General features: G+C 32.7%; 3 protein-coding genes across 7 annotated transcripts; 1 reads left to right on the plus strand and 2 right to left on the minus strand.

Annotated features, from left to right (window-relative positions):
• Positions 1-929: 929 nt before the first annotated feature.
• LOC111021053 (homeobox-leucine zipper protein GLABRA 2-like) lies at positions 930-6,119 on the minus strand. The gene is made up of 12 exons (XM_022297890.2): positions 5,964-6,119; positions 5,753-5,868; positions 5,547-5,672; positions 5,338-5,455; positions 4,813-5,013; positions 4,347-4,721; positions 3,896-3,997; positions 3,606-3,818; positions 3,348-3,525; positions 2,600-2,871; positions 1,858-1,944; positions 930-1,571 (listed from the first exon to the last, which is right to left on the minus strand). The coding sequence occupies exons 1-12, from the start codon at positions 6,081-6,083 to the stop codon at positions 1,176-1,178; spliced, it is 2,304 nt and encodes a 767-aa protein (XP_022153582.2). The 5' UTR covers positions 6,084-6,119; the 3' UTR covers positions 930-1,175.
• A 6,515-nt stretch (positions 6,120-12,634) lies between these two features.
• SGB1 (Major facilitator superfamily protein) lies at positions 12,635-18,642 on the plus strand. Its single transcript, XM_022297953.2, has 14 exons — positions 12,635-13,675; positions 13,764-13,860; positions 13,974-14,041; positions 14,133-14,265; positions 14,574-14,673; positions 14,783-14,895; positions 15,036-15,129; positions 15,843-15,996; positions 16,107-16,250; positions 16,334-16,407; positions 16,896-16,984; positions 17,120-17,234; positions 17,948-18,132; positions 18,339-18,642. The coding sequence occupies exons 1-13, from the start codon at positions 13,579-13,581 to the stop codon at positions 18,128-18,130; spliced, it is 1,461 nt and encodes a 486-aa protein (XP_022153645.1). The 5' UTR covers positions 12,635-13,578; the 3' UTR covers positions 18,131-18,132; positions 18,339-18,642.
• Positions 18,643-20,419: 1,777 nt separating this feature from the next.
• LOC111021027 (transcription factor bHLH68) lies at positions 20,420-23,990 on the minus strand. Of its 5 annotated transcripts, none has more exons than XM_088127042.1 (10): positions 23,791-23,988; positions 23,475-23,661; positions 23,013-23,373; positions 22,835-22,915; positions 22,621-22,686; positions 22,370-22,435; positions 22,154-22,210; positions 21,878-21,961; positions 21,488-21,532; positions 20,420-20,774 (listed from the first exon to the last, which is right to left on the minus strand). In XM_088127042.1, the coding sequence occupies exons 1-10, from the start codon at positions 23,825-23,827 to the stop codon at positions 20,631-20,633; spliced, it is 1,128 nt and encodes a 375-aa protein (XP_087983168.1). In that variant the 5' UTR covers positions 23,828-23,988; the 3' UTR covers positions 20,420-20,630. The 5 variants fall into 5 exon arrangements, with proteins under 5 accessions (XP_087983168.1, XP_087983169.1, XP_087983172.1 ...); XM_088127043.1 differs by having other exon boundaries at positions 20,420-20,759; positions 23,791-23,987; XM_088127046.1 differs by lacking the exon at positions 21,878-21,961 and having other exon boundaries at positions 20,420-20,759; positions 23,791-23,990.
• Between the last annotated feature and the right edge of the window lie 1,527 nt (positions 23,991-25,517).

Raw genomic sequence — 25,517 nt, forward strand, 5'->3', positions numbered from 1 at the left:
CTATCCTTTGTTGATATGAATTATGATATGGGGAATGGAGTCATATATCTATAAACTTTAATCTAAACTTGACTAAATGACGAAATTAATATCACTGCTATTTAATAAAAAATAAGGGTATATTTTATATGAGAGATGGAGAATCAAACTTTTTTTTTCTTTTTTTTTTTTTTTTAACCTTGTTGGTTTTGAAAAAATGTGTGAATGAGTAGAGTCTAATTTAATTATTTCAAACTTCTTTAAAAGATTAGTTTATAGATATATGTATAAATAATGCTTGGTTGCTAAAACTTAGCACGGAATATTAAGGATGAGTTTTATGGGGATTAGCTTATATAACTTAAGTTTAAACGGCTAGAAGAGTGGAAAATCCATAAATTTAAACAAACAAAACCGTATAAAATATAAACTTGAATTTAATTAAATTAATGTACTTAATTATGACCTAAATATATATAGCTAGCACTAATTAAAATGTTGGTTGCTCTACTTGAGATTTTTTTGATTTTTTATTCTCCAATCTCTAGTTTGTATTGTGATTGAATATTGAAATTAATATAAGTTTATTCTCATCTTGCATAGTGGATGTAGACCATATTGATCGAACCACAATAAATTGTGTTGTCGTCTTCTCTTCCTTTCTTACTTGATTTAATTTTAGTATTGTTTGGTGGATATATTTGGATGTTGAATAATATTGTTTAATAAAATAAGTAATGGTTATTGGTGTATTTTGCATACCAAAGTATTTAAGAAAATATTTAGGTGTGCTTACTAATCATTCGTCTAACACTTATCTTTTGGATATTTTTTTCTATTTTTTAAAAAATAAAAAAGTTATCAAATTTTTATTAGCAGTCAAGATAAAGATAAATATAGACAGCTACAGATTTATTTATTGTTCTTGTTTTAAAAGTAATTGCAAAGCATAAAGCAAAGTAATCAGCTGTCACAATGATTGTATCTACCAAAAAGAAGTCACAATATTTCACATTTTTCAGACGTCAAAGCCAAATAAACAAACCCACAAAAAAGGCAAAAAAAAAAAAGATGGATTTACTCACCTCAAAAACCTCTACCACCTTCAACAAAAAGGCTCAAAAAAAAAAAAGGAAAAAAAAGGACCGAAAAAAAGATTTACACATTTTTAGAGTTGTGGGATTTTAATTTTGTGATCAGTCATCCTCACAGCCCATGCTGGTTCTGATATTTTTGAGCGTACACGATATGATGCTTTTAACGTACTCAACGGATTCCATGGTCGGTTTGGATGTGGGAGAGCCGTCGGTGAGGATCTGGACGGCGGCGGTGAGCAGAGCGCCGCCTTGTGCTTCCGCGGTTTTGTCGTCGTCTTTGTTCCGGCGAGTGATGAGGAGGGGCCGGGACTCAGCCCCGTCGGGGAGAATGGAAAACCCCGACGGCAGGATGGAGACGCTGCCGGAGTCGCAGCCGGTGATCACCGACTGGATGCCGACGACGTCTACTCCGGAGTAGACCACCATGGATTCCGACGCGTTTGTGGAGCTGTCTTGGAGGATCCATACGCTGCTGCTCTCTTTTGCTCCAATGGTCTGTAGTATTTTGAGTTTGAATTTATTATCTCTAAACTCTTTTTAAATTTTTTTTCACGTGTATGGTTATATTAACATACACATACCCAAAATTATATTTTCCATTTATTTTACAAAGTTAGGGGTGGAATGATAAATTTAAAATTTCATGGAGATATTTTAAAATGTTGAAGGGCTAAAATGGATAAGTCAAAATTTTAGATACCAAAAAATAATTGAAAAAATGAATTTCATAAAAAAAAAGTTTACAAGCTAAAGTAGAATATAAGAGAGAGAATTATTTTACCTGAATGGTAACTGCGTTGCCTCTATCTTGTCCTTTAGCCAAGTTTGCAATCAACTGAGCCTTTTCCCCACCGAACATGGCATCCCACTAAAAAGATTCACAATTCATGACATGGTCATTGTTTGGTTGCGAAGAAAGTTTAGGAAAATATGTTAGGCTATTATTTCTGTTTCTTGTTTTTCGTATCTAAATTTATTTTTAAAAAATTTAAACATTTTGCAATTAAGTATGGGTTGGTTTGGTAAAGTTTCCAATTTTTAGTTTTTCATTTCTAATTTTCTTAAAAAATTTAGATATTTTGCAATTAACTATGTTTCTTATATTCTGCTTCCATCATCTCTCCGAGATGGATGTTCTAATATTTTCTTGTCATTTCTCCCCAACTTCATCCCTTTTGTTTTAGGAAAAAAGAAAAAAAAAGACGAGTTAAAATAGAAATAAATAATTGTTATGATGAACCTTATCATCTACCTCTACCGGAGATTGATTGTTGATACACGATCCAAGCCATTAATTTTTTCTATTTACTTTTTTAAGAACATTCTCAAAATTATATATAGAATTAGAAACAACCAAAACAAGTTTATTTACTCTCTTGTTCACACATTTTCAATTTGTTCCAAAATATAAATAAAAAAATTGTTTTAGTATATTTGAATTCATGAATATTATGGTCATGCAATTAATTTTTCTTTATTAAAAATGAAGAACCAGAAACCGTTACCAAACAGGCTCTAATTACCTCATTTCTGCGAGCTTCGTCTCTCAAGAAATGGAAGAGAAGGTGAGGAGAAACAGGGAGCCAGAGAGAAGAAACTGCACAAAGAATCACCCCAATGGGTTCTCCAGGGTCACTCAGATTCTTCCTCGAGCAAACCCTAATATCTTCCCCAGTTTTCCCCACCACTTTGCTCCATGTTTGATAGCTTGAAGCTGCAACTGCTTGGGAGAAGCTCCAACTCATTCTCTGTGCCAACTTTAAAGTGCTTTTTCTTCCAGCCAGTGTTGCCACTCCTGATGTGTTTCAAAACATGTCAATATTTTTCAAAACTTTATCCCGCAGTTTTTTTTATAAACAGGAGAGAGAAATAACGTTGAGTTTAGTGGTGGGTCGGATCCACCTAGTTGAAAAGTATTTTATTTTTTGAATTAAGTTCAAATATGTTTATAAAGAAGGTGAAAAACACATGAAAACTTTTTAAAAGCAAAAATATTTTAGGTCCGCTTGATAACTATTTTATTTTTAGTTTTCTATTTTTAAAAATTAAGTTTATAAATTCTACCTTCACCTTTTTTAAAACATTTCTAAAATCTAAGCTAAAATTTGAAAACCAAAAAAATAGTTTTCAAAACACACTTGTTTTTGTTTTTAATTTTAGCTAAGAATTCAAATGCGTCTTCGAGAATCAAAGAAATCGTGAATAAACACGCCTAACTTTTGAAAAAAGATAACTAAAAACGAAACCGTTATGAAACAGGTTTAATTTGACCTATGGAGTCTTTGATGGGAATGTTGGTGGCCATGGAGAAAGCTAGGCGCTCGCATTGGAGTTGGAGTGTGGCCATCCAATGTCTTGCTCCGAAGGCAGTCCCATTATTCACTATGCTGCGGTACAAGTTATGAACTGCTGTGCTTTTCTCCAATTCCAAGTGCTCCACCATTGTTACCTGAACTTCATATTATACACTTAATTATCACTACTTTTTCTTTTCCTTTATATATTCACAGGACTAAAAAAGTTTGTCACCTTGCAATGCCCATTAGATTCATCCTTAATGATGCAACCAGAAGGGCATTTTCTGCATTTCACCAAGGCTGCATCCATATTATTATCTTCGACGTTTTCGATTGAAACATCAACGATTGCCCAACGTTCAGCATCGAGCTGCTTGCAATGGCGGACGAAATACATTTCTCTGGTGGGCACCAATGGTGTAAGCATCTGCACCTCTGCAAACATCTGCACTGGACAGTGAAAGAGCCCTTTAATTCATATTGTGACTTTGAATGGAAAAAAAAAGTTCTGTTTCAGCTCACCAATTGCACTGCGCCATTCCAATAGGCAACTTCTCCATTACAAATAACATCAACTGTAGCGGCTTTTGAGATCATGAAAGGAAACATCTCCTTCCATTGATTCTACGAGAAAACGTAAGTGAATCGAAGAAACTTAAGTTAATAGGTTACCGTAAATTTAATATTTTTATTCGATCTTTTATCATCACGGGTAACATAACACAAAAAAAAATGATACTTTGTATCTGCTACACAGTAGAGGTAACTTTTTATGCATGTTATATATATTAAGAACATCATTTTTCTAGTTAAAAATTTAGTATAACCTAATTTTATTAAGACATTTGTGAGGAAGAAAAGATAACAACAATTTAAACTTTTATTGAACTCGAAAGTTTAACCTGATAGATTAAGATAAACGTAGCTTTTTATTTATTTATTTATATTCAAATATATATCCTAATTTTGTTACCTCGTCCATGAAGCTTTGAACCAGTCGCGAGGGCTCCATGAAGACAACCGTGGTCTCTCGAGAGGCTTCGATGTGTCTCTTTAACCAATTGTTGCTTGAGTTCGTGAGATGGAATGTTTTCAAGTACTCATCGTAGTTTAATATTTCTCTTCCGGTCTCGACACTCCGGTGCCAAAGTGGTTCAGGCGCGGTAGCCATTGTTTTGAGCTCTTCCAGTGCTTGATTAACCTTGTCCATGATCCTTGACTTCTCCAGCCCGAAAATTCCAGTGTAAAAATCTAAGCAACTTCTGTTCTCTTGTTCATTTCCCGTTGAGTATGAAGGAGAGGCAGCTGCTGCTGGGTATTTCCCCAGCGCGGCTCGTAGTCTTTCAACCTACGAATAGAAAACATCGGTCATATTAATGAAATATAGAATTTACCGTAACCTATCCACTTAAATTTTTGAGATAGTTTAACGAGCAGACCTCAGCTTTGAGTTTGGCATTCTTAATACGCAGTTGCTCTGTAGTCGTCAATGCGGTGTGGTCTCCGCTGCCAACATCTGTGGCGCCACAGTTCGGGCAACCAGCTTTATTCTTGGCAATCTTTCTCATGGCTTTATTCTCCTCTCGGAGTTTGTCCATCTCAGATTTTAACAATGCATTTTCATGGCGCTCTTGAATAGCCTGCAAAAACAATAGTACGCTCAAATGAAACCCACTAGTTAACTCAACACTTGGTGAAACAACAAAAAGTGGTTTTGAAAACCCAAAAATAGTATAAAAAACAATAAAGTTTGGAATGTGTTTTTTGCTTTTAAAGTTAAAAGCTTTGTTTTTTACGTAGCGAAATTTTGGTATATGACTGCTGGGAAAAGTGTATTTCAGCCCATTGAAAAAAGAGAGTAAAAAGTGTTTTTTTTGCCCATTCAAAAACACTTTTTGGTCAAAATAATCGAAAGTGACATTGAAAATTTGCAAAGAAAAAGGAAATTAATTAATTTGACATACTTTGATTTGGGTTCGACGATTTTGGAACCAAAACTTGACCTGCCTCGGAGAAAGGCCTAATCGCTTGCTCAGCTGCTGCCTTTGCTTCTCATCTGGGTGCGGTGACTCTTTAAACAGCCTGCAATAAACATAACAAAAATGTTCAAGAACAACATAAATTTCAAGACAAGAAAAGAAAAAAAAAATCAAACGATGTCGCTGTAGATTACGCCTCCATTTCTCGGATCTGCTCGGCGGTATGCCGATGATATTTCTTCCTTTTCTTCACGTGACATCCTTGATCCCCATCTTCATCTTCTTCATGCACTCCTCCACCCTCAAAATCTTCGTCGGATCTTAAAAATAATACAAAACTAAATTTAGTTACCGTAATCAATTTCTTAAGTTTTTGAGTTGAACAGTAATTTTAACATACCTTACTAGTCCTGAGTTCTCGCTGCTAATCTCTGCAACATCATCTCGCCGTCCTACGCTGTCATCCACCTCCTCCATCTCAACATCCGTCTTCTCGCCACGATGGAAAATTCCAGCCTGAAAAACAAAAACAAAAACAGAAACCAAACAACTTGGTGTGAAAAGATGATCAAAATTAACGAAATAAGGGAGATGGAGACGACGAATCGTACGAGGGTAAGGGAAAGGGCGGGAGAGGAGAAGAAGTCTTTGGTATAAGCGAGGCGATTATTGGTATTATCATTCGACATGTCGACGGCGGCCATGAGATTGAGATTGAGATGTGGATTCATTTTTAAGGGAAAGAAGATGGGAGATTTAAAGGAGATGACAACAAAATGGCTGAGCTCAGTGATCGAATTTCGAGATGTTTAAATCTATTTAATAAATATAATATTAGAAAGAGATGAGTGAGAGAGAATGGTAGGGGTTGACTGTTAGATATTCGATGTAAGAAAGAAGATGACCCAACTAACTTTTAACTCTCTTTCAATCAAACTTCCAACGGTATTTCGTAGGTTTCTTTTCCCACCAACGGCTTTGTTTTCCTCAACCTAGCTACCTCCCAATTTTAATTCATACGAGTTTCTACTAACTTTTTTATAATGTATAATTAAAATATACGAGCACAGAATATTCGTCCAAACGATCGAATAGATTCTTTTGTAATCGATCGAGAAAACCTGTAAAGCAGAAGGTGAGCACTTCAATACTCAAGTCAATAGAGGTTGGAATTTAGTATATTAGACTTTTAGTAGAGATTCAAACGTGCCGTATATTAGTAAGTTTTACCCTTTTGATTTATAGGCGACCATGGCTTGGAAAAGTCATCAATAACCTCTTGTCAATTATTCCCTAGATTACTGTATTATGTGGAGATTTCGTTGATATTTACTACCTTCTTTCTCGAAGTCGTCGGCTGCTCTGAAGATGGTGGCACGACAGGTTGAGAGTTGTAATGGTTGGACTGGAGATTGGTGCCCAAATGTAACTGAATTCTGCCTTTTCAACTTTCATATATACTCATGGCTCATTTCTTGGAGTACTCCTCAATGCATTGTTCCGATGGTGTGACACGTGGCAGCTGCATTTCGATCCCCTACAAAACATATCATAAAGATGGTAGGAACACTTACCTAACATGTGTTGTAGGCAAATATTGTCCTCCGAAATTGACACAGAAAAAAAAATTTAAAATACTATTTTAAAAATAAATGAATGGTAAGTTAGTAATGTAAGTTAGCTTAGTACGTGCCTCTAGTTAATCTCACAAAGTAACCTTTCTAATTACAATATTTCATTTTTAAGAAATTTGTATAATTTTAATATCCTAATTAAGTAAGATAGCTACCACCGGATTTTGAGCTCATTTAATTTCTAGAGTCTCTCTTTAATTTTGTTTTTTTCTCACATATTCCAGTGCCATTGGGTTTTAACAGAAATGTTATTTAATATCGTAGCAATCTTAATGGATAAATTTTTTAATTAAAGATTAAGAAACTCATAACTTTAGTATCCTAATTAGTAGGTAGCTATATCACAAGATTCCTATTTTTTTCCACACGTTCTAGTACTATTAGGTAAACCCATAATAGTTAATATAGTAGCAATTTTATTGGGTTTTAAAAATATTAAAAGTGAAAATTGAAATAGAAGGCTTTAAAATATTAATTAAAAAATGACATTAATTATTAAAAGATGGAATTATATATGTTGGTCTCTTTCCCTTAATATGTAAGGCGGGTAAATTAGACTATTTTAAAAATTAAGGTTTGAAGTTGAAAAATGACACAAATATTGAGGATGAAATTATATATTTGGCACATAATAAATTAATGTACTTAGTTATTTAATATTAGTTATTCATTAAAATATAATAATTAACTGATTAATTAAGCAGAACTAATACAGATGTGTTAATCGTTGCTGAAATATGAAATTGAATTATAGGTAGCATATACAGATGTTAATATGTTAATTAGGGAATAATAAATATTGATTAACTAACATTAAATAAATTATTAATTATATGAAGGACATCAACAGTCAAACCAAAAAGTCAACACGGAACTGATGACATGGCAATATACTTTCAGCTGATTGGACTTATGCATGACTTATGTCCTTGTGTAATTGATGGGGTTGCGTCCAATTTTCCTTTGTTTTTTTCTTTAATTTGCCCAAAAAGTGTGAACCGAAACAAAAGCAAGTTTGAATTGTATTTTTAATCCTATATCTTATTTTATCTTTAAAAAAAAAATCCTTCCATTAGAACTATTTTATCTTTGAAAATTTAGCTTAAAAATAATATATATATGTGTGTTATTTTACTTTGTAATCTCTCTCTTTTTAATGTTTTCACAATTCCAGTCAAATTTAAAATTTTATTTTTGTTTTGAAAAATTTACCAATAATTTAAATATGTTGGTAAGAATGGTAAGAAAAATACATTAAATAAATTAAGAAAAAAGTAGGCATAATTTTTTTAATAAAAAAAATTAAATAAAACTGTTATCAAAGATAACCTTAATAATTTCATTAAAATTAAAACAAAATAACAAATTAAAAATGCAAACAGAGTCGAAATTAAATAAGTTGAAATAAACCACATGATTTATTTATTCCAAAATTTGAGGAAAATTTATCTTTTATTATAAAGAGCACTTATGTGATATAACCTAAGTTTATAATATCTTTTGATGACCGCTATTTAGACAAGTGATTTCTTAATAATATGTTCTATTTTATTTTTCAAATAATAACATCTTCTATTTATTTTCTTAAGTAACTACAAAGTCATGAGATGATTTTGGTTATTAATTAATTTTGATATTTATTTTCTTGGATTCAAATTCATGTCTTGAAGGGTTGGTGGTACAAGGAATTAAAGAGTTAGCCAACTTAACTTCAACATAACACTAACTAATTAAAGATATTATAGTACTTCTAAGGGCTCTAGTGGTTAGACATTATATGTCATTTTTTGTAGATTCAAACTTGTCTCTAATTTGTATAGCAATAATTTTGACTATCATAAATATTGTTGATGCAAGTATTCTAGACGAGGTGAAGGACAGACGACTAATTTGAGATGAATGTCCAATCAATCGAGGTAATAACCTGCCAATAGAACCTTTCATCGGTGTAGTGTTCAGCCACATACACTTTGAAACTTAAGTTAATACTGAGTTTGAACTAGCTAGTGCGATCAGCTTTAGTAATAAGGTTGAGTAGAAATTGCTTACCTTCGATAAAGAATGAACCCCAACTTTTCTAGAGGAGCTTTGAAAAACTTGTCCTACTATTTCATTACTTCATATTTTGTATTCAACTACTTTTACATCGATGACATCCGTGTTTTTAGGACGGTAGCTGGGTGTAGGTAACTTTGATTTGGCTCATCTCATCCTCAACCTGTCTGATCAGCTGAAGCCCAAACACATGTTTAATTTCCTAGCGAGAGGACTACGTAGCAGACTATTTCATCCAATAACAAATACGACGTTGGAATAAAACGGTTGTTTTAATCTCATCTGCATTTCAAACAATATTTCCCAAAACGTAGTTATTTACTTTGCATTTTTCTCATCTGAAGTTGAAGGTAGTTGGGAATGGTAGATAATATGAATATTAAAACAAAATGTCCCCATAGGAATCCAAATGAAGAAACAAAAGAAGAGCTCATTGTTTTCCATTTGCTCTCTCTGATTTCCAACACTGATCTTCAACTTTATGTCTCTTTTTTATTTGCTTTTAGAGATGTAATGTTTCTCATCTCCATAGCCAAATCAGAAGAAAGACAAAATGAGAGAGACAAGCCAATGGAAACCCAGTAGAATCAAACTCAGCTTTTTGAAACCAGAAATAAATCAAACTAGAAACAATAAAAGGACAAAATGTCAGAGGAAAATTGAGGAGGAAAAGTTGGAGAAATTATGGGGGAGAGGGAAAAAGTAGGCTACACAAACACACATGAAAAAAAAACCATGTCCTCAAAGGCAATAAAGACAAATAAAAAGGCATACATTCAACATAAATGATCACATTAATAATAATGAAGCTGGTAAACTTGCTACTCTATGTAAATATAATTTTAATAATGTACAGAGAAAGTTTTTTAAATATATAATTTTCTCTATCTACTTGAAAATAGATAATGTCATTGATGGCGCGCTATACCATCATCATAAATGAGAAAGTTATGTTAATTTGATTTAGTTCAACTCAACACAAATGAAGCATACCTTTATTTAGAAGTAACATGCACCTAGCTCGAAATTTTCTCAACTTAAAATATAGTAGTGCTGCTTTTTGATTTTCACCTTTTATATGGCACCACATTATCATCTACATAATCCAAGGCTGGATTATTGTACTACTTTAATTATATATCGAGATTCTAAATTCTAAAAGAAAAATAGTTGAATCAAATACAGAAAAGAAAATTCATTTTAATCACTCTAGTCCATGTAAAGAAAGATATATCATAGGAAAGCTACTTTTGAGAACGTGAAGGCGAGTCGTAATTTCTAGTCAAGATGAACAATAATGTTACAACAATTGACTTCCTAGAAATCTGTAACATTTCTATCATTATTTATCTTCAATCGAAGGTGATAACAACAATAAGTGAGGAAGTTGAAAGAAGAAGTATTCAATGTTGACCTTGACACATACGTGACATATTCATCTAATTGAAAAGATTGAAATAATGGACATATTGATGTACCATAAAAACTTCTAGTATTTTTCTTAAAATTTTCCATAGCGTTTTCGCTCTCTCTTTTCAGTCCTCTCCTTAGACTACATTTAATCCATGCTCCTATAAATGTCATTCCTACAACCAATCTAGTTAAATTTTTTTTTTATTTTTAATGTTTTATTTATCATCACACGTTGTTTTGAGAAACACCACGCTAAATTAATTAAAAACTTCAATACTTCATGTCACTAGACTTCAAGAGTAAATTTCTCACGATGCTTAAATTATTATTGATTTTTTTACACATCAATCTAATTTCTTTCTTTTTTTTTTTTTTAAGTTTGGTTTAAATTAAATTTCATTTTAGTCTACAAGTTTTTAGGTTTCTTCCACTCTCCTTATCCAACTTTCAAAATATCTAATATTAACCGCAGACTAACATTTAAATATTAATTATTTGATCTTAAAAAAAACATGGATAATTGTAGTAGATAGCAAAAATATTTTATGTATTTCACAAAATGTCACTAATTTTTTAAATTTTCAAATATAGTAAAATATTTTAATTTTTATTTTCGAGATTTTTATTATTCTAATTTTACCCTTATGATATCTGATATACATCAAATCGTATATGATATACATCCAATTTATATATGATATACATCTGATGAATATCTGTATCTGATATCCATCAAATCTATATCTGATGTATATCCGATGCACTTCTGATATATTTTTGATATACATCTAATGTACACCTGAATCTAATCAATATTAAGGTATTCATTAAAACAATTTAAACTTGTAATCGAGTTAAACTCCCTCAATCAAAATCTTACAAAGTTCCCATTTAGATTGAATATTAGTGCATCTCGTGGACTCTTTTCAGATATTCAACGAATTAGATGCACTAATAACTGTAGTGGACATCTCCTAATATTAAATGACATAAAGTGTCTAAATGATCAATTTCTAAAGATTTCTATTTGGGTTGGTGCTAGCATCTTTAGAAAGTTATCTATTGATTCTAATTTTGAATATTGTTGTACTTTTGCTAATAAATACCATATTTCATTCTTTTGCTAAAGTAAAATCAACATTATATCATATGTAAATCAGGTTATCACATCAATAGTATATCATATAATCATATCAGTATATCAAACAATTATTTTAGTACTATATCGAATACTCAAATTAATAGTATATCAGACGCTCATACTATATCACATGTATATTAGATATACATATTAAAAGTATATCACACACTTATATCAGTAGTATATCACATTTATATCATACGGAAATTAAATGGAAATTGAAATATAGAGTTTTTTAAGCTTGGGTTTGGGCCTGCAGTCCAATGTTATCATTTAATATGTGGGCCTCTGTTTTTTGGGAAAAAAATGCTATATTTGAAAAATCAAAATATGGTTGCTATTTTGCTATTTTTTTTTATCATATCTCAAGTTGGCCCAAAAAACATTAATTATTTGGTAGTTACCGTTATTTTCTATCCATTATATTTAATAAATAAATGATATATTTGCAAATATGTATATGGATTGTGAACATACGCTATAGGTATAGGTAGTAGTTGGGCAACCTATTAATTATATTTTATTATTTTGATTTTTTAGTAGAACGAATATAGGGTATGAGAATTTGAACTCCAACTTTAAAAGAAGAAATAAATGTTGTTTATTGTTGAGTATATTCATGTTGGCTATAACGTTGTACATTACCTATATAATAAATAGTCTAGAGGTCAAAGTTCAATAACCATTCATCCCCAAATTTGTTGCACTGCAAAAACTCTATAACAAATAGATAATGTGACTATAATTGTATGTATTAAAGTTCTTTAATATCTGTCAAATCTAAATGCTAATGTGTTAAAAGATAAATATTTGAATATTAATTAGGGATATTATTCTCATTCATTTATAGTCACATAACATTATTTTAAAACCAGGGAGATCTAAGTTCTAACAACTTAAAAAAAAAAAAGGTTAAATCATCCCATTAAAAGAATACAATTATTTTATCTTTGTGTACAACTATCTCGGATTAATACGTTATGAATTCTAATATCTATTTTAAAAGAAATTCAATAATTGTGATTTGTCTTAACTTTCTATAATTTTTATTTTTCCATTGTTTGGCGGGAATGTTGAGAATTATTGGGAAATGAGATGGTTAGTCTGAGGAGAAGAGCAGGTGAATAATGGCAGCTCCGACAAACATGCACAGGTGTTAGGCCTGAGAGGGAAGCTCCATCACCACATAATTCACACATTCAGGAACCACTTCCTTCCTCATCGGCTTCTTTTAGCAGCGAATCCAACGACTCTCAATTCTCTCTCTCCGCCGATTTCCAATGCCGGAATCAGTTCGTCTTCCATCGGAGCTATCATCGCCGCTGCAGCCCTCGCCCGGCGCATTTTAGTCACTACTCCGCCCTCTCGCTTCCTCGTCTTTCTATTTCTTCCGATTTTTGATTCATAACCTCTCCGATTTATGCCGTACACTTACTTCTCACCTGATCTTTCTGATTTAATCTCTTCTCTTCATCATTCGCATTTGATTTCTCGTTTCCTCCTCTGCCGGTTGCGTGTCGGTCTTGTTTTTATGCAGAATTTATGTTTTCGGTAATTAGTTGTTGAGACGATCAGGTCTCTTGTATCGATCGGATAGATTACTACGAGATGTTGACATGAATGTCTTCTTGTTCATGCTTTATAATCAATCAACGGCCCGTACTGAAATGTATTGAACTGCGGGAATAACTTAATTTAAAAAGTATTTGGAAATATTAGATAATCTGTGGCTATATAGATGCCCTGCATTCATGAGGTTTTTATTCTCTCTGCTAATTGTGACTGTGATTGGACATTCGCGATCCTTTTGCATCTTAAGATGGTATCCTATTGAAACTCGACATCCTTAATCGATCCTATTGAAACTCAACATCCTGTGTTGTCTTTCCGTTTTCAGGTGCCACTGGTAACCGAGTTCCTAATAGTAATAGGCAGTTTTTCTGCAGCTGGTTTTGAGGAGAGCTCGTTTATAACATTTACGCCATGAGGGGGCGCCATGTCGTGGACATGTCCTCAACTTACAAACGTGCAGCATCGAAGGACTATACAGATGATGCTCATGGTAAACAAGAGAGTTCAGGTATGGCAGCAATGCCTCTATCAAGATTTTCATGATTTCTTTGTCATCTGGAATGAAACTAACTGTTTAACTACTCGACATGTTTTAGTGCGTTCTACTGGAAGTGGACACCCTTCATGGAGACGCTCCTTGCGGCATGTAGTAGTAGCAACTCTTTCTTCGTTTTTGTTTGGCTACCATCTTGGGTATGTCCTCAATCATCACCATTCCAAATATTACTTTTATGTTTCGTTAAACATTCACCATTGTATGTTTCAAATTGATTTAATCAATTAGTTGGTTATCTTTGACGATGCAGTGTAGTTAATGAAACCTTAGAGAGTATTTCCTTAGACCTTGCCTTCAGTGGGAGTACATTGGCCGAAGGTGATTATAGAGATATGTGTTCTAGCATTTTGATTTGTGTTTTTGGAAAAAACAATTAATCTAATGTTTTTTTTTCTTTTTTTAAATAAAGGTCTCGTAGTAAGTACGTGTTTAGGTGGTGCCTTTCTTGGATCTCTAGTTAGTGGCTGGATTGCAGATGGGTTAGGGCGTCGTAGAGCATTGCAGCTCTGTGCATTACCAATGATAATTGGTGCATCCATGAGGTAAGCATTTTGTGAAGCATAATCCCAAGTGATTCACTCCTGGTACTAGATAGACCCACTTTTGTTCTTGATATTTAGTAAAAATTCAAATGCTGTTCGCTTACCATATTGATTCTTGTACATTGTTTTCTAACTTGCAATTAATCCATTTTAAACCTCATAAATCTTTACTCTACTCCTTTAGATCATTTTTATAATATCTCACAATTTCAAGTTCCAAAACATGTCCTATCTTATTACTGTCAATCTGTTACAAATTAATTCAGTTTCATTAGTAATTTTCTTTCTATGCACAAATATGATTGTAGTGCAACCACAAAAAACCTCTGGGGAATGCTTCTTGGGAGGTTATTTGTTGGAACTGGGATGGGTCTTGGCCCAGCTGTTGCAGCACTCTATGTTTCTGAGGTACATAATATCTTGATAGTTTGTACCGCAAGCCACTCTCTGGAATTAAAATTAAGATCTTACTTTCAGTTTGCCTTGTTTTCAGTTAATCTTTATTTATATTGAGCAGGTATCACCAGCTTATGTAAGAGGTACTTTTGGAACTTTTACTCAGATTTCATCATGTCTCGGTCTTCTGGGATCCCTATTTATGGGACTTCAAGCCAAGGGAATAGTGGGTTGGTAAGTAATGTACCAGGAAATGCGTGGTTCAAGAATACGTCAAAATTTTCATTTCATATCTGTGCAAATTGAACAGTTCACCAATTTCTCTATGAACATCAGCAGATATCACAGCTTTTCTGACTGGAAGATTTTCTCAGGTGGCGGGCTTGTTTTTGGGCATCAGTCATTCCTGCTGCTTTACTTGCCCTTTTGATGGAATTTTCTGCTGAAAGTCCTCATTGGCTTTTCAAGGTAATTATCCCATATATAATTTAAATGGTCTCTTGGGAAGTTTATCAACTAGTGTCTGAGAGTTAGCTTTCTTCATGTTCACGGTTGTAAATTGGTTGAACTCAAAGTAAGTTTAGGGAATTACAGTTTCGGTTTCTTTCCCCCAAGCATGCACATATATTATTAATTCCATATGGGTATATCATGTCATGGCTAAATGGTGACATATCATGTACTTTAGTAGTCATTTACATATTAATGCGAATAGGAATTATGACTTTGTAAACCATTCTTTTATTTCTCTGCTTTCTTCCTTCTTGTTTGTGTTGGAAAACATCTCAAGGCTCTGATATCTTCCTATCCTACTTCATTTCATTGTACCACTGGCATGCTTCAATCAGTCAATCAGTTCTATGTGACACAGGACACAATAATTACACCATTAACTGCCTTTGTCATAATAGTTTGCGGTGCTCAAAAGAATATTAGTTTTCAGAATATCAGAAGATTTTTCTGAAGGATAAATTCAAGTTATGTAGCCAAATTCATATAATAATCTGCTTCTATAATTCTCTGATGGTCTCTCTTGAGTTCTATTAGATATAGAAAAATTGATGATCTAGCATCTCAGACTCATATGCCAATATATGTTGTTTCATGCTCCCCATTTCATGGACTATTTCTTGTTAAATTCTGAAAGTGATTTCTAACTATCTCTTCTGCATTTCTTTCAGAGTGGAAGAACTGCTGAAGCTGAGGCTGAAATTGAGAAGCTTCTGGGAGGGGCACATGTTAAATACGCATATGCTGAATTGTCAAAGTCTGATAAAGGAGATGATGCAGATGCAGTGAAGTTATCAGAGTTACTCCATGGCCGCCATTTCAAAGGTATTGTACAATGTAATCAATGATCACTTAATGGTTTCTGACATACTTTTAACTCTTTATGAAACTTTTTTTTTCTCTAAATTATTACATTTACATGTCAAATTTTGCAGTGGTTTTCATTGGTTCAACCCTTTTTGCTTTACAGCAGCTCTCTGGCATAAATGCTGTTTTCTATTTCTCTTCTACTGTCTTCAAAAGTTTTGGCGTACCTTCAGATCGTGCAAATATTTGTATAGGAGTAGCAAATCTTTTAGGTACGTTGGCTCTGACTGTGATCAGCTTCCAGTTCAGATATGAGATTACGCTGGTATTTGCCTTTATCTTTTCCATCTTTCAGGGTCAGTTGTTGCAACGATACTAATGGATAAACTTGGAAGAAGGGTGCTGCTTCTTTGGAGTTTTTCAGGCATGGTAATTGTTCTGGTGCTTTTCTGGGGAAAAATGCTCTTTGGTTTAAAAGGATATCTTAGTAGAAACTGTGAGACTGAACAGGACAACCATGTTCTTGTGTTCTAAAGTAGCAACTATGAGACTAAATTTCAAACTAAATTATTATATTTTTCCAGTTCTATTAAATTTCAAACTAAATTATTATATTTTTCCAGCTCTATTTCTTTTACATCGTATATGAAATTTTCCTTCTGGAAAGTTTCGATAGGACCTCTCTTAGCGTATTATGGAAACAAAAAGATGTATGGTTATGCTCTTTATAGCATGATTTTGGTCCCACATAAAAGCCGCAAACTACTTATGCAACATGTACGAGTCTGGTACAACTAAATTAGGTAAAATTAAAAATCGCATACAAATTTCTTTTAGGTAAGCCCTTGATAACGTTTTACTTTTCATAATATGAGCTTGCATTTGGTATATTTTGACGCTACTGTGTCTTGTTCTAGGTTGCGTCAATGGGCCTCCAAGTGGTAGGAGCAAGCTCATTTCCATCCAGAACTGAATCATTCTATCTGTCTGCTGGCGGCATGTTACTGTGAGTTATTAACATCCTGATAATCAAATTTTGAAACAAAACTTGGAATGCCTAGCTAGACGAATGAATGTGGGATGTTCCAAAGAGAAAATTATTACTTGGTCCATTCTGACAAGCACAAGATGGACAATGCAGGTTTGTCCTGACGTTTTCTCTTGGGGCTGGTCCTGTTCCTGGTCTCCTTCTATCAGAAATATTTCCTGGTCGAATTCGAGCAAAAGCAATGGCATTTTGCATGTCGGTTCATTGGGTACTATGTTTCTCAGCTCAACCTGATAAGACTTTGTTAAGAAGTCATCTGCTGCGCTTCTTTTGGTCCTTGTATTCTCTATCTGATTTTTGTTTTACAATCTTGAACTTGGAACAATAATTTAAAGGGAAAAAATCCAAACCCCCTTAAAAGAAGCTAATGTATGGATAAACTTGATCAAAATATTTAACTATTTATTACATTAATAAAATCCTTGTTAGAATCCATATAAATGAATTAAATTTACCCAACCCATCAACTTAAGTTTTTGGGTTGAGTGGTGGTTTATTCATCCTTAAGATGGTATCAGAGCAGGACTGTGTTCAACGCATAATTTTCCAAGTCCACAAATGAAGGGGGTGTTAGAATCCATATAAATGAATTAAATTTACCCAACCCATCAGCTTAAGCTTTTGGGTTGAGTAGTGGTTTATTCATCCTTAAGAATTCTCACATGTGATATCATAATTCATAGGAACGGCTAAACCCCTTCACTAGCTAGTTTAATTTTTGTCCTTTGAAACAGAGTTGTTTTTTTGTTGTAATAAAATTAAATTGGATGTTTTTTTTTTGTGGTTTGGTTTGTGGTTCCTCCACTGCTTATTGTCTTCTCTTTGTCTTCCCTTCGCATGCAAGCACAAAAGAATTAGGGAAATTAAGAAAAAAGAAACCTTGTGGATGTCTCACATTCTTGCTGGTTGGGACATGAATAGGTGATAAACTTTTTTGTCGGTTTACTCTTCCTGCCATTACTGGAGCAAATAGGAGCCCAGGTCCTGTATACAGTTTTCGGCACGTTTTGCTTGATCGCTGTGTTTTTTGTGAAGAGACATGTAGTGGAAACAAAAGGAAAATCACTCCAGGAAATTGAAATGGCACTTCTTCCCGTAGAGTAGAGGTACATGATACTTGGATCAATTCATCATCTTCTTTGTTTCTTTCTGTTGTATAACCAAAATTCCAAACAGAATTGTAAAGGCAGATAGTTTCTCAAGCATTTCAACTCCAAATATTCTACTCTCATGGTTTTCAGAAATTCTCCTTTAGAAACATTGTGCATATCTGATATTGGTTTCTACTGATCTTATTCGTTCTTCTTTTCAGGCAGAAAACAGATTTGTATTCGTTCAATACTCCTATCATCATCTTGCATATATTTTGCACAAGCCCATGTTCAAAGCGCGGGATTACAAGAGCGTACAACAGCTTCAGAATTTACGGCTTCTACCTTTCCCCAGTCGCACCCTGCAACGGCGGGCTTTCTAATCTTTTAACCTCTATTCAGGTCATGTATTCTTTATCTATTTTCATTTTTCTTTGGTTCTTTTCCTTGCTACAATGAAAAGCAATTGCAGAAAATGCCATGTGCCACAGTTCAAAGTTCTTTATTCATTGATTTTTTATGCAATTTGATCCTCTCTTAGCTTCACAGCTTATGATGTCATTCTGTACTCATAAGTTGCATGTTTATATATACTTATTTTCTCACATACTCTTATCCAAGAAATGAGAAATTGTCTGTCATAATAATGTGACTGTTACACTCATAACCGTCAAATTATGTATGATTAGAAAATATTATCTTTTTGACAGTTACAATGTCTTATTTGACCTTTCACTGATTTGGCTGTTTTGAAGAGACACATCTCTTGGGTGGTTGTAGTGAGTAGCTTATTTTTTGTCATTACCTGTTGTGCTATTGTTGAGCCATCATTTTCCAGAGATGTAGCTCTGTAAATAATGTGGTCAGGATTTTGATTGAGAATTGAGATTGTGATATTTTTCCAGTTTCATTTTTTGGAATCAGTTTGAATGGCTTTGATTTGAAGATTGAAAATTTTCAGTTTTTTTTTCCTCTCTGGTTGAGATGTCAAAATCTAAATAATTTATAAGGAATTAGATGTCAGATATGGTGAAACTCTCATATATAAATAAATACAATTGTTGATAGAAAAATTGATCAACTATGGCTATTTTAAGAAAAATTATAAAAATGATTCCTAAGTTAGTTATTTGCTATTTATATTTATATTATCGATGTTTTGTTGATATTTTTAGTTTTGCTTATGATATTGATTGCTTAGTTTATACATCCCCTTGTATCGATTGTCGGCATACGGATGAAATCTTTGAAATGAACTAAAATTATATCAATTATTTATGGAAATATGTCGACTCCATTCTTCAGTTCCAAGTAAAAAAATTGTTTAATTACGAATTTGAAAGATTGAAGAGGATAATTATGATATGCTCTTACAACAAAATTGTAACGGGCGCACACTGAACCATTCATACCTGGAAAAAAAAGTCTGCATTGTTGAATAAATAACATATGAAAATGAAAAATGTCCAATTTCTGGTTAATTTTACTAAAATTGGCTAAAATGAAAGATAGAATTGAAAGTAATCATTATGTTAATCAAGAAGAGATGATATTAGGATTGTGGAGTTCAATAGGAATCTTCCAATTGTTGAACAAGAAATTGTGAGTACCGATTAAAACTCTATTAGATAAGCAATATATTTCTATAGAAAGATTGAGGAGAGAGGCTCAACTAGGTTTTGGATTATAAAAGGTACGAGAAATTGATTGGTCAAGTAACAATTAGGTAAATTGCAGTGGGTAGTAAAATTTTTTTTTTTTATGTATTTCAAAATATGCTTAACTGTTTTTTTTTTCAAATATAGCACAAATTTTTACTTATATCAGTAGTATATGTATATCACATATATATCACATATATATAACAAATATATTACAAATAGATCACTTGGGTAAAGTTGTTATTTTAAAATTAGTCATCCGTTTTTTTTAAAGAGTGTTATATGTATATATTTTTTTTTATAAATAATATTTGCCACTACTTCACTAACCATTATTCTAAATGAATTAGAATGGCTATTATTTGAAGACTCTCTTTTGATCCTTTTGCATTTGAAGGCAGAATTTTTCGATATACAAACGTAATTTTATATCGGCCAGAAATAAGAAAAATTAGGCGTAGACAACATTTTCACTGATGCAAGGACCGTTAATTAAGTAGAATCCAAAAGTGAAATTATATGAGCAAAAGATATAAAAAAGAGTTGTTGTCTCAACAAATTGCAGATATATTAGCCAACATGCGGCATATATCTCCAATCAAGAAGTTGTGAGTTCGATCCTCCATCCCCACACGTGGTACTCAAAAAAGAAACCGTAGATATGTCACTTATTATCTTGGCTAAGGTTTGATTGAGTTACATTTAAAAAGGGGAACATATTTAAGAAAAAATCTAAACACATGTTTATTCAAAAGGGAAAGAAAAAGTTAGCATCTTAATTCCTAATTAATCAGCAATAATATAGAGAATAATGGATAGCATAGCACCAAGCATAGGTATTTTGAGGAGGAGTTAGAAACTGCCATTGTAAGCTTGAGCCCAATAATCAGCTCCATTAATGTCACTCTGTACAAGCTGTGTACAAGATACAGGTACCAAGCAAAGCCCTCTACTCCTCAAGTCCTTTCCTCCTTCGTTTTCCTGCCCATTCAAAATCTGCTCTTAAAATTTTAGACTCGTTTGATAACCATTTTATTTTTATTTTTAAATTTTAAAAATTAAGTTAGTTTATTAAGGGAATTTTGGAAGCTACCCAAGATATCAAAAGTAGACATGCATGTCTTCTTTCTTTCTTATTTTCTCTCTTTCAATTTTCTCATCTAAATATTGAATCTAAAAACTGGTTAGTTTTCACAAAGTATCACATGTAGCACAAAAGACAATGTAATTAGAAGGTAAAAGTTGAAAAGGGGTCGATCTATATAAACTCTCAATATTTGAAAGAACTATCCATATGAACATAATTTAATATGAATAAGATATTTATTATCTTTCCTGGAAGGTTCGACCTTCCATCCCATACCTATATCTGTAAGCCCTAATTTTTTCACACTAAATACCTTGAAGGGTCTAATTTAAAAAATTCCAAATATTTTAATGGTCTTTTTTTAAAAAAAAAAAAAATCAAACAAATCATGATCATAACTTGAAAATGATCAAGAATGGGAAGGTGTAAAGAAAATATAGTTAATTTCCCTAAATATAAATATAGTTCATTTCCATTCCAATTTTCAATTTTCCTAAATATAAACACTGTTCACTTCTATTACCATTTTAATTATGCCATAATCCTAAATATGATTATGAGAATGATGGGTGTGTAATTGCAAATAAAAACATTCAAAAAGAGAGAGAAGATTAAAGAATACCTGGTGAGGAGGTAGTTTTCTTTTCAGGCTATTGTCATTCAAGAGCTGCAATGGCCAAAAGAAAAGAAAAAGAAACACAAAATATTATTTAAATAAAAAAAAGTAATTAATTTTATTTTAAATTTTTTTATCAAACCCTTTAATGATTCCAAAACAATTAAGAAGTCACAAATAATGCTCTCTAGGGTAACTTTTAAAAAATGTTAAAGTTGGTATAAAGCTGAGACCCTTGTTCTTTCACTTCTTTCCTTTATGAATAAAAAAATAGGGTTCTTCTTTTTCTGTTTTCAAAATTTTTAATCTCTTTAGAGATTCTTTCATCTCTCTCTCTCTCTCTCTTTTAGTTGAATTTTTGTAAGAGTGATGGATCCAATAAAGCAACAATAATACCTGACCAGGGTCTTCAGGAAATACACAACTTCTTCCCCTCTCTCCTTCAACTTCTCTCAAATTTCTCCCATCATTTAATGTTCTCTTCAAGTACCAAAAAAAGAAAACAATTGTAATATATAAGTTCATGTCTTTTCATCTACTTATAGAGAGAGAGAGAAAACAAAAAGATTTGGGTTTTGTTTGGAAATGTGAAATTGGGTCAAAGATTTCGACTTTTTTTTTTTTGGGTAATGGAGAAATGTCAAAAATGGGTTTTGGTTCAAAGAAACTTACAAACTGCTCCTTCTTTGTGGGTTTTGATGAATTGCCCAAATATGGAGAGATCAGAGCCTGCAAATATATATTCATAAGGAAATACAAAATCAAAGCTTAGCATTAGAATAATATTCATAAAACTTTGTACTGCATAACTTCCCAAATAGTTCTTTTCTTAGTGGTTTTTTCTGAGTATAAAGAAATGAAGAAACTAATGGGGTTATAGAGCTTGACCTCAATCTGACTCTGAAGGAATCTGACATACCCAATAGCCTCTGACAAGACAGAAGCAGTGTCAGTCTGCAAAAAACACAAAAAAAGGAAAAAAAAAAAAAAACCACAACATGGAGAATTCTTTTGAGGTTATAAACAAGAAGAAAAAAAGTACACTAAAGAGAGTTTTAATTTGTTATAGATTTGAAGAAGAGATCAGAAAATTAATTATATGATATCTTAAAGCAATAGCCTTTCTTTGATTAAATTACCTTTCCAAATGGAGAAACCAGCTGGTGGAGGGCTGTGATTCTGTCCCCTACCTTCTCCTTTCTCACCTGATTCACAACACCAAAAAAAAAAAAAAAAAAACTGAATTTTGTGACTAATTTGAAAAGAAAAAAGATCAAGGGTTCAATTCGTTCATCCAATCAGACATTTTGATTCAATTTCGATACAGAAGTTTCGATATCTCGCGGTGCATACCTTCATCGGAGGCTGGCCGGAGGTGGGCTGAACCCTAGCCTTCTTACACACTCCACCACCAGTGGCGGCTGTGCTAGCACACTAGGTAATTATGGAAAACACACAAAAAAATTAAAAAGTTTTCGAGTGTGGCCACAAATAAAAAAGATCAAAAAGTATTTTTTCTACTTGAATTTACCTCAGATGAATAATTGTGATCAGGGATTTGGTTTTTGGAATCAACTTTGTGGAAAGAGAAGTCCAATATGGCATTACTAGTTAAGCAGCTATTGACAGAATTAGAGTTAGAGGAAGAAGAAGCAGCAGCAGCAGGTGATGATGATGATGATTCTTCATTATTATTCCATAAAAATGACAAATTTTTACTTCTACTTTCACAGCAACTTTCTTGCTTCAACACATCACCACCACTACCAACTCCAAATCTGGGAAATGGAATCAATATTCTGCCCTCCAAAGTTTCAAACTTTTTTGCTTCAAAATTATTACTATTCAAAACCAACCTCTCTTCATGATCCCCAGCTTCTTGCAATCCACCACTGAAAGAAAATTACAACAAATCAAAGTGGGCATAGTTTAAATTCCATGAAATGAGAGAAATTACATATATGTGTAGAAAAATAGAGAGAGAGAATTTTACACAAGTAATTGGCTCCATGATTGTGAATTGGGTTCTGGGTTATGAAGAATATTATGGTGATCAGCCATGGAACTCAAAGGAAGTGGAGAAGATCCAAGAACAAATTGAGGAGCAGAGAGAGAATTAGGTGGCAGCATGCTCCACCAATTACTAGGGTTTCCACCCATCATTTGCCACAAAAATTCTTCTGAAAAAAAAAATTTATGAGCTCCTCCAATTTATGCTTTCAAAGAGAATCAAACCCACCTGAAAAAAAATAAACTTGGAGAAAGAAAAAGAAAAGGAAAAGGAAAAGAAAAGAAAGAAAGGGAACAACTTTTCTTTCTGTTGCTTTCTATCCACACTTTTGTCATATATTTCCTTGTAAATGCAACCAAACAAAGCCCTTAGCCAAAACCATATAGATTTCTTTTGTGGTTGAATTTTTCTCAAAGGGAATGGAAAGATTTTGAAGAAAACTTGTTAAAATCTATGCTCTCTCTAGCAAACACTTTACAGAAGTGGGTGCTCTTTGTAATCTTCTTCCCTTCATTAATTCATTTCTATATTTAATTTCTTGCCTTTGCTTTTGTATAAAGTTATGTAGCTCAGAAAGCTGGTGGGCTGCATTTCCAGGTCACTAAACTTGATGGGTTTTTCTAGTAGATAAAATGAGAAAAACTTTGAAGAGTTTTTGAGATTTTCTTTTTGGGGATTTAGGGTTTTATCTTGAGATAGTTTTTAAAAGGGGGTTTTTTTTGGCTAATTTAAACTTTTGATGGTATTGAAATTTTAAAAATTATGCTTTTAGTTTATAACGTTTGATTTTTTTTTTCAATTTAGTCCAAAAGTAAATTTTTAGTCCCTATGTTTTAACATTTTTGTTAATGAATGCATTTAAAACTGGTCGAGAATGATCCTAATTTGAGTATTATATCATGTAAGTTTATCATAAATCCTTTTTTTAATATTCACATTTTTATAATTGAAAATCGTTAAAACTTTAAAAAAAAATGGAACCTTTTAAACAAATAGGAACTTAAAAAACAATATTTCCAACTCATTACAAGTATAGGTGATTAAAATGACATCTCAAATGAAAAAAAAATCACTTGACATTGGAGCACCCATTATAAGTGCAAATCATGTTACCCATTTTCACCAAGAAAAAAGAAGTGGAAAAAAAATAACCATATGTTAGGGTTTGGTATAGAAGCATATGCTTGATGTAGTAGTAATATATATTTGTGCAATAATTCACAGATGAATTTAAAATATAATATATAGTCCAAGATCTAAGTGGGTTAATAAAATAATGAAGGAAGACAAATAGAAGACAATCGCTGGGAATGTCCTTGAAATTGGTAAAGTGCAACCCCTACATTGCGCACCTACTATATGCTTTGCTATTCACATTTTGGATCTTTGGGAGTTTTCGATTTAAATATTGTAATAATAAAAAAGAACTACAACTGTTATAAGATTAAATCTGACAAAAATATATGTATAATGCTATTGTTATATGGGTGGAATTAGAGCCTGTCATGTGGACCTTTCGAGGACATGTATCAAGGCTTTCAGTTGAGATAAAGTCGAGGATGAGAAAGCTAAGGGTGGTAGGCAAGAGGTTACCCCTGATCGACTTGTAGGAATCTTGTTCGGTGCCAACTTGAAAACACGAACTCTACAAGGATAAAATTCATTGACTGTCGGTGTAAAACGTCAAAATGGTAGGGTAACATTTTTCAAAGCCCTCAAGGCAATGTTCACTCCTTAATTACAAAACAATTTCTACGCAAGTTCACTAAGTTCGACTCGACACTAGTCGAGACCCAAGTATTAACTTAAGTTTTTGAAGTGGATATGGATCGAGCACCATAACATACAAGTCCTCGGCTTATAATAACAGATAAAGAGGTCACCCCAATTCAAATGTCAGCTCAGCCCCTCATCTAGAATTGATATGCACGAACAAGATACATCTCATAACTATAATCATCCATTTTTAGTTAGTTTTAGTTGGAAAATTTGAACCTCTAACCTTTGGGGACAAATAATCTAGTT

Source organism: Momordica charantia, assembly GCF_013281855.1.
Source record: "Momordica charantia cultivar OHB3-1 chromosome 8 unlocalized genomic scaffold, Mcharantia_2.0 BLBB01000008.1, whole genome shotgun sequence".
Classification (NCBI taxonomy): Eukaryota; Viridiplantae; Streptophyta; class Magnoliopsida; order Cucurbitales; family Cucurbitaceae; genus Momordica; species Momordica charantia.

Coding starts and splice junctions, on each gene's coding strand:
- LOC111021053 (XM_022297890.2), bottom strand. CDS start 6,083: ATGAATCCACATCTCAATCTCAATCTCATGGCCGCCGTCGACATGTCG. Junction 1,945..2,599: donor ACGAAGCTCGCAGAAATGAG/GTAATTAGAGCC, acceptor GAATCTTTTTAG/TGGGATGCCATGTTCGGTGG. Junction 1,572..1,857: donor GCAACGCAGTTACCATTCAG/GTAAAATAATTC, acceptor AAAATACTACAG/ACCATTGGAGCAAAAGAGAG.
- SGB1 (XM_022297953.2), top strand. CDS start 13,579: ATGAGGGGGCGCCATGTCGTGGACATGTCCTCAACTTACAAACGTGCA. Junction 13,676..13,763: donor TGGTAAACAAGAGAGTTCAG/GTATGGCAGCAA, acceptor GACATGTTTTAG/TGCGTTCTACTGGAAGTGGA. Junction 16,985..17,119: donor TCTGCTGGCGGCATGTTACT/GTGAGTTATTAA, acceptor TGGACAATGCAG/GTTTGTCCTGACGTTTTCTC.
- LOC111021027 (XM_088127042.1), bottom strand. CDS start 23,827: ATGACAAAAGTGTGGATAGAAAGCAACAGAAAGAAAA. Junction 22,436..22,620: donor TGGTTTCTCCATTTGGAAAG/GTAATTTAATCA, acceptor TGTTTTTTGCAG/ACTGACACTGCTTCTGTCTT. Junction 20,775..21,487: donor GAAAACTACCTCCTCACCAG/GTATTCTTTAAT, acceptor TTTTAAGAGCAG/ATTTTGAATGGGCAGGAAAA.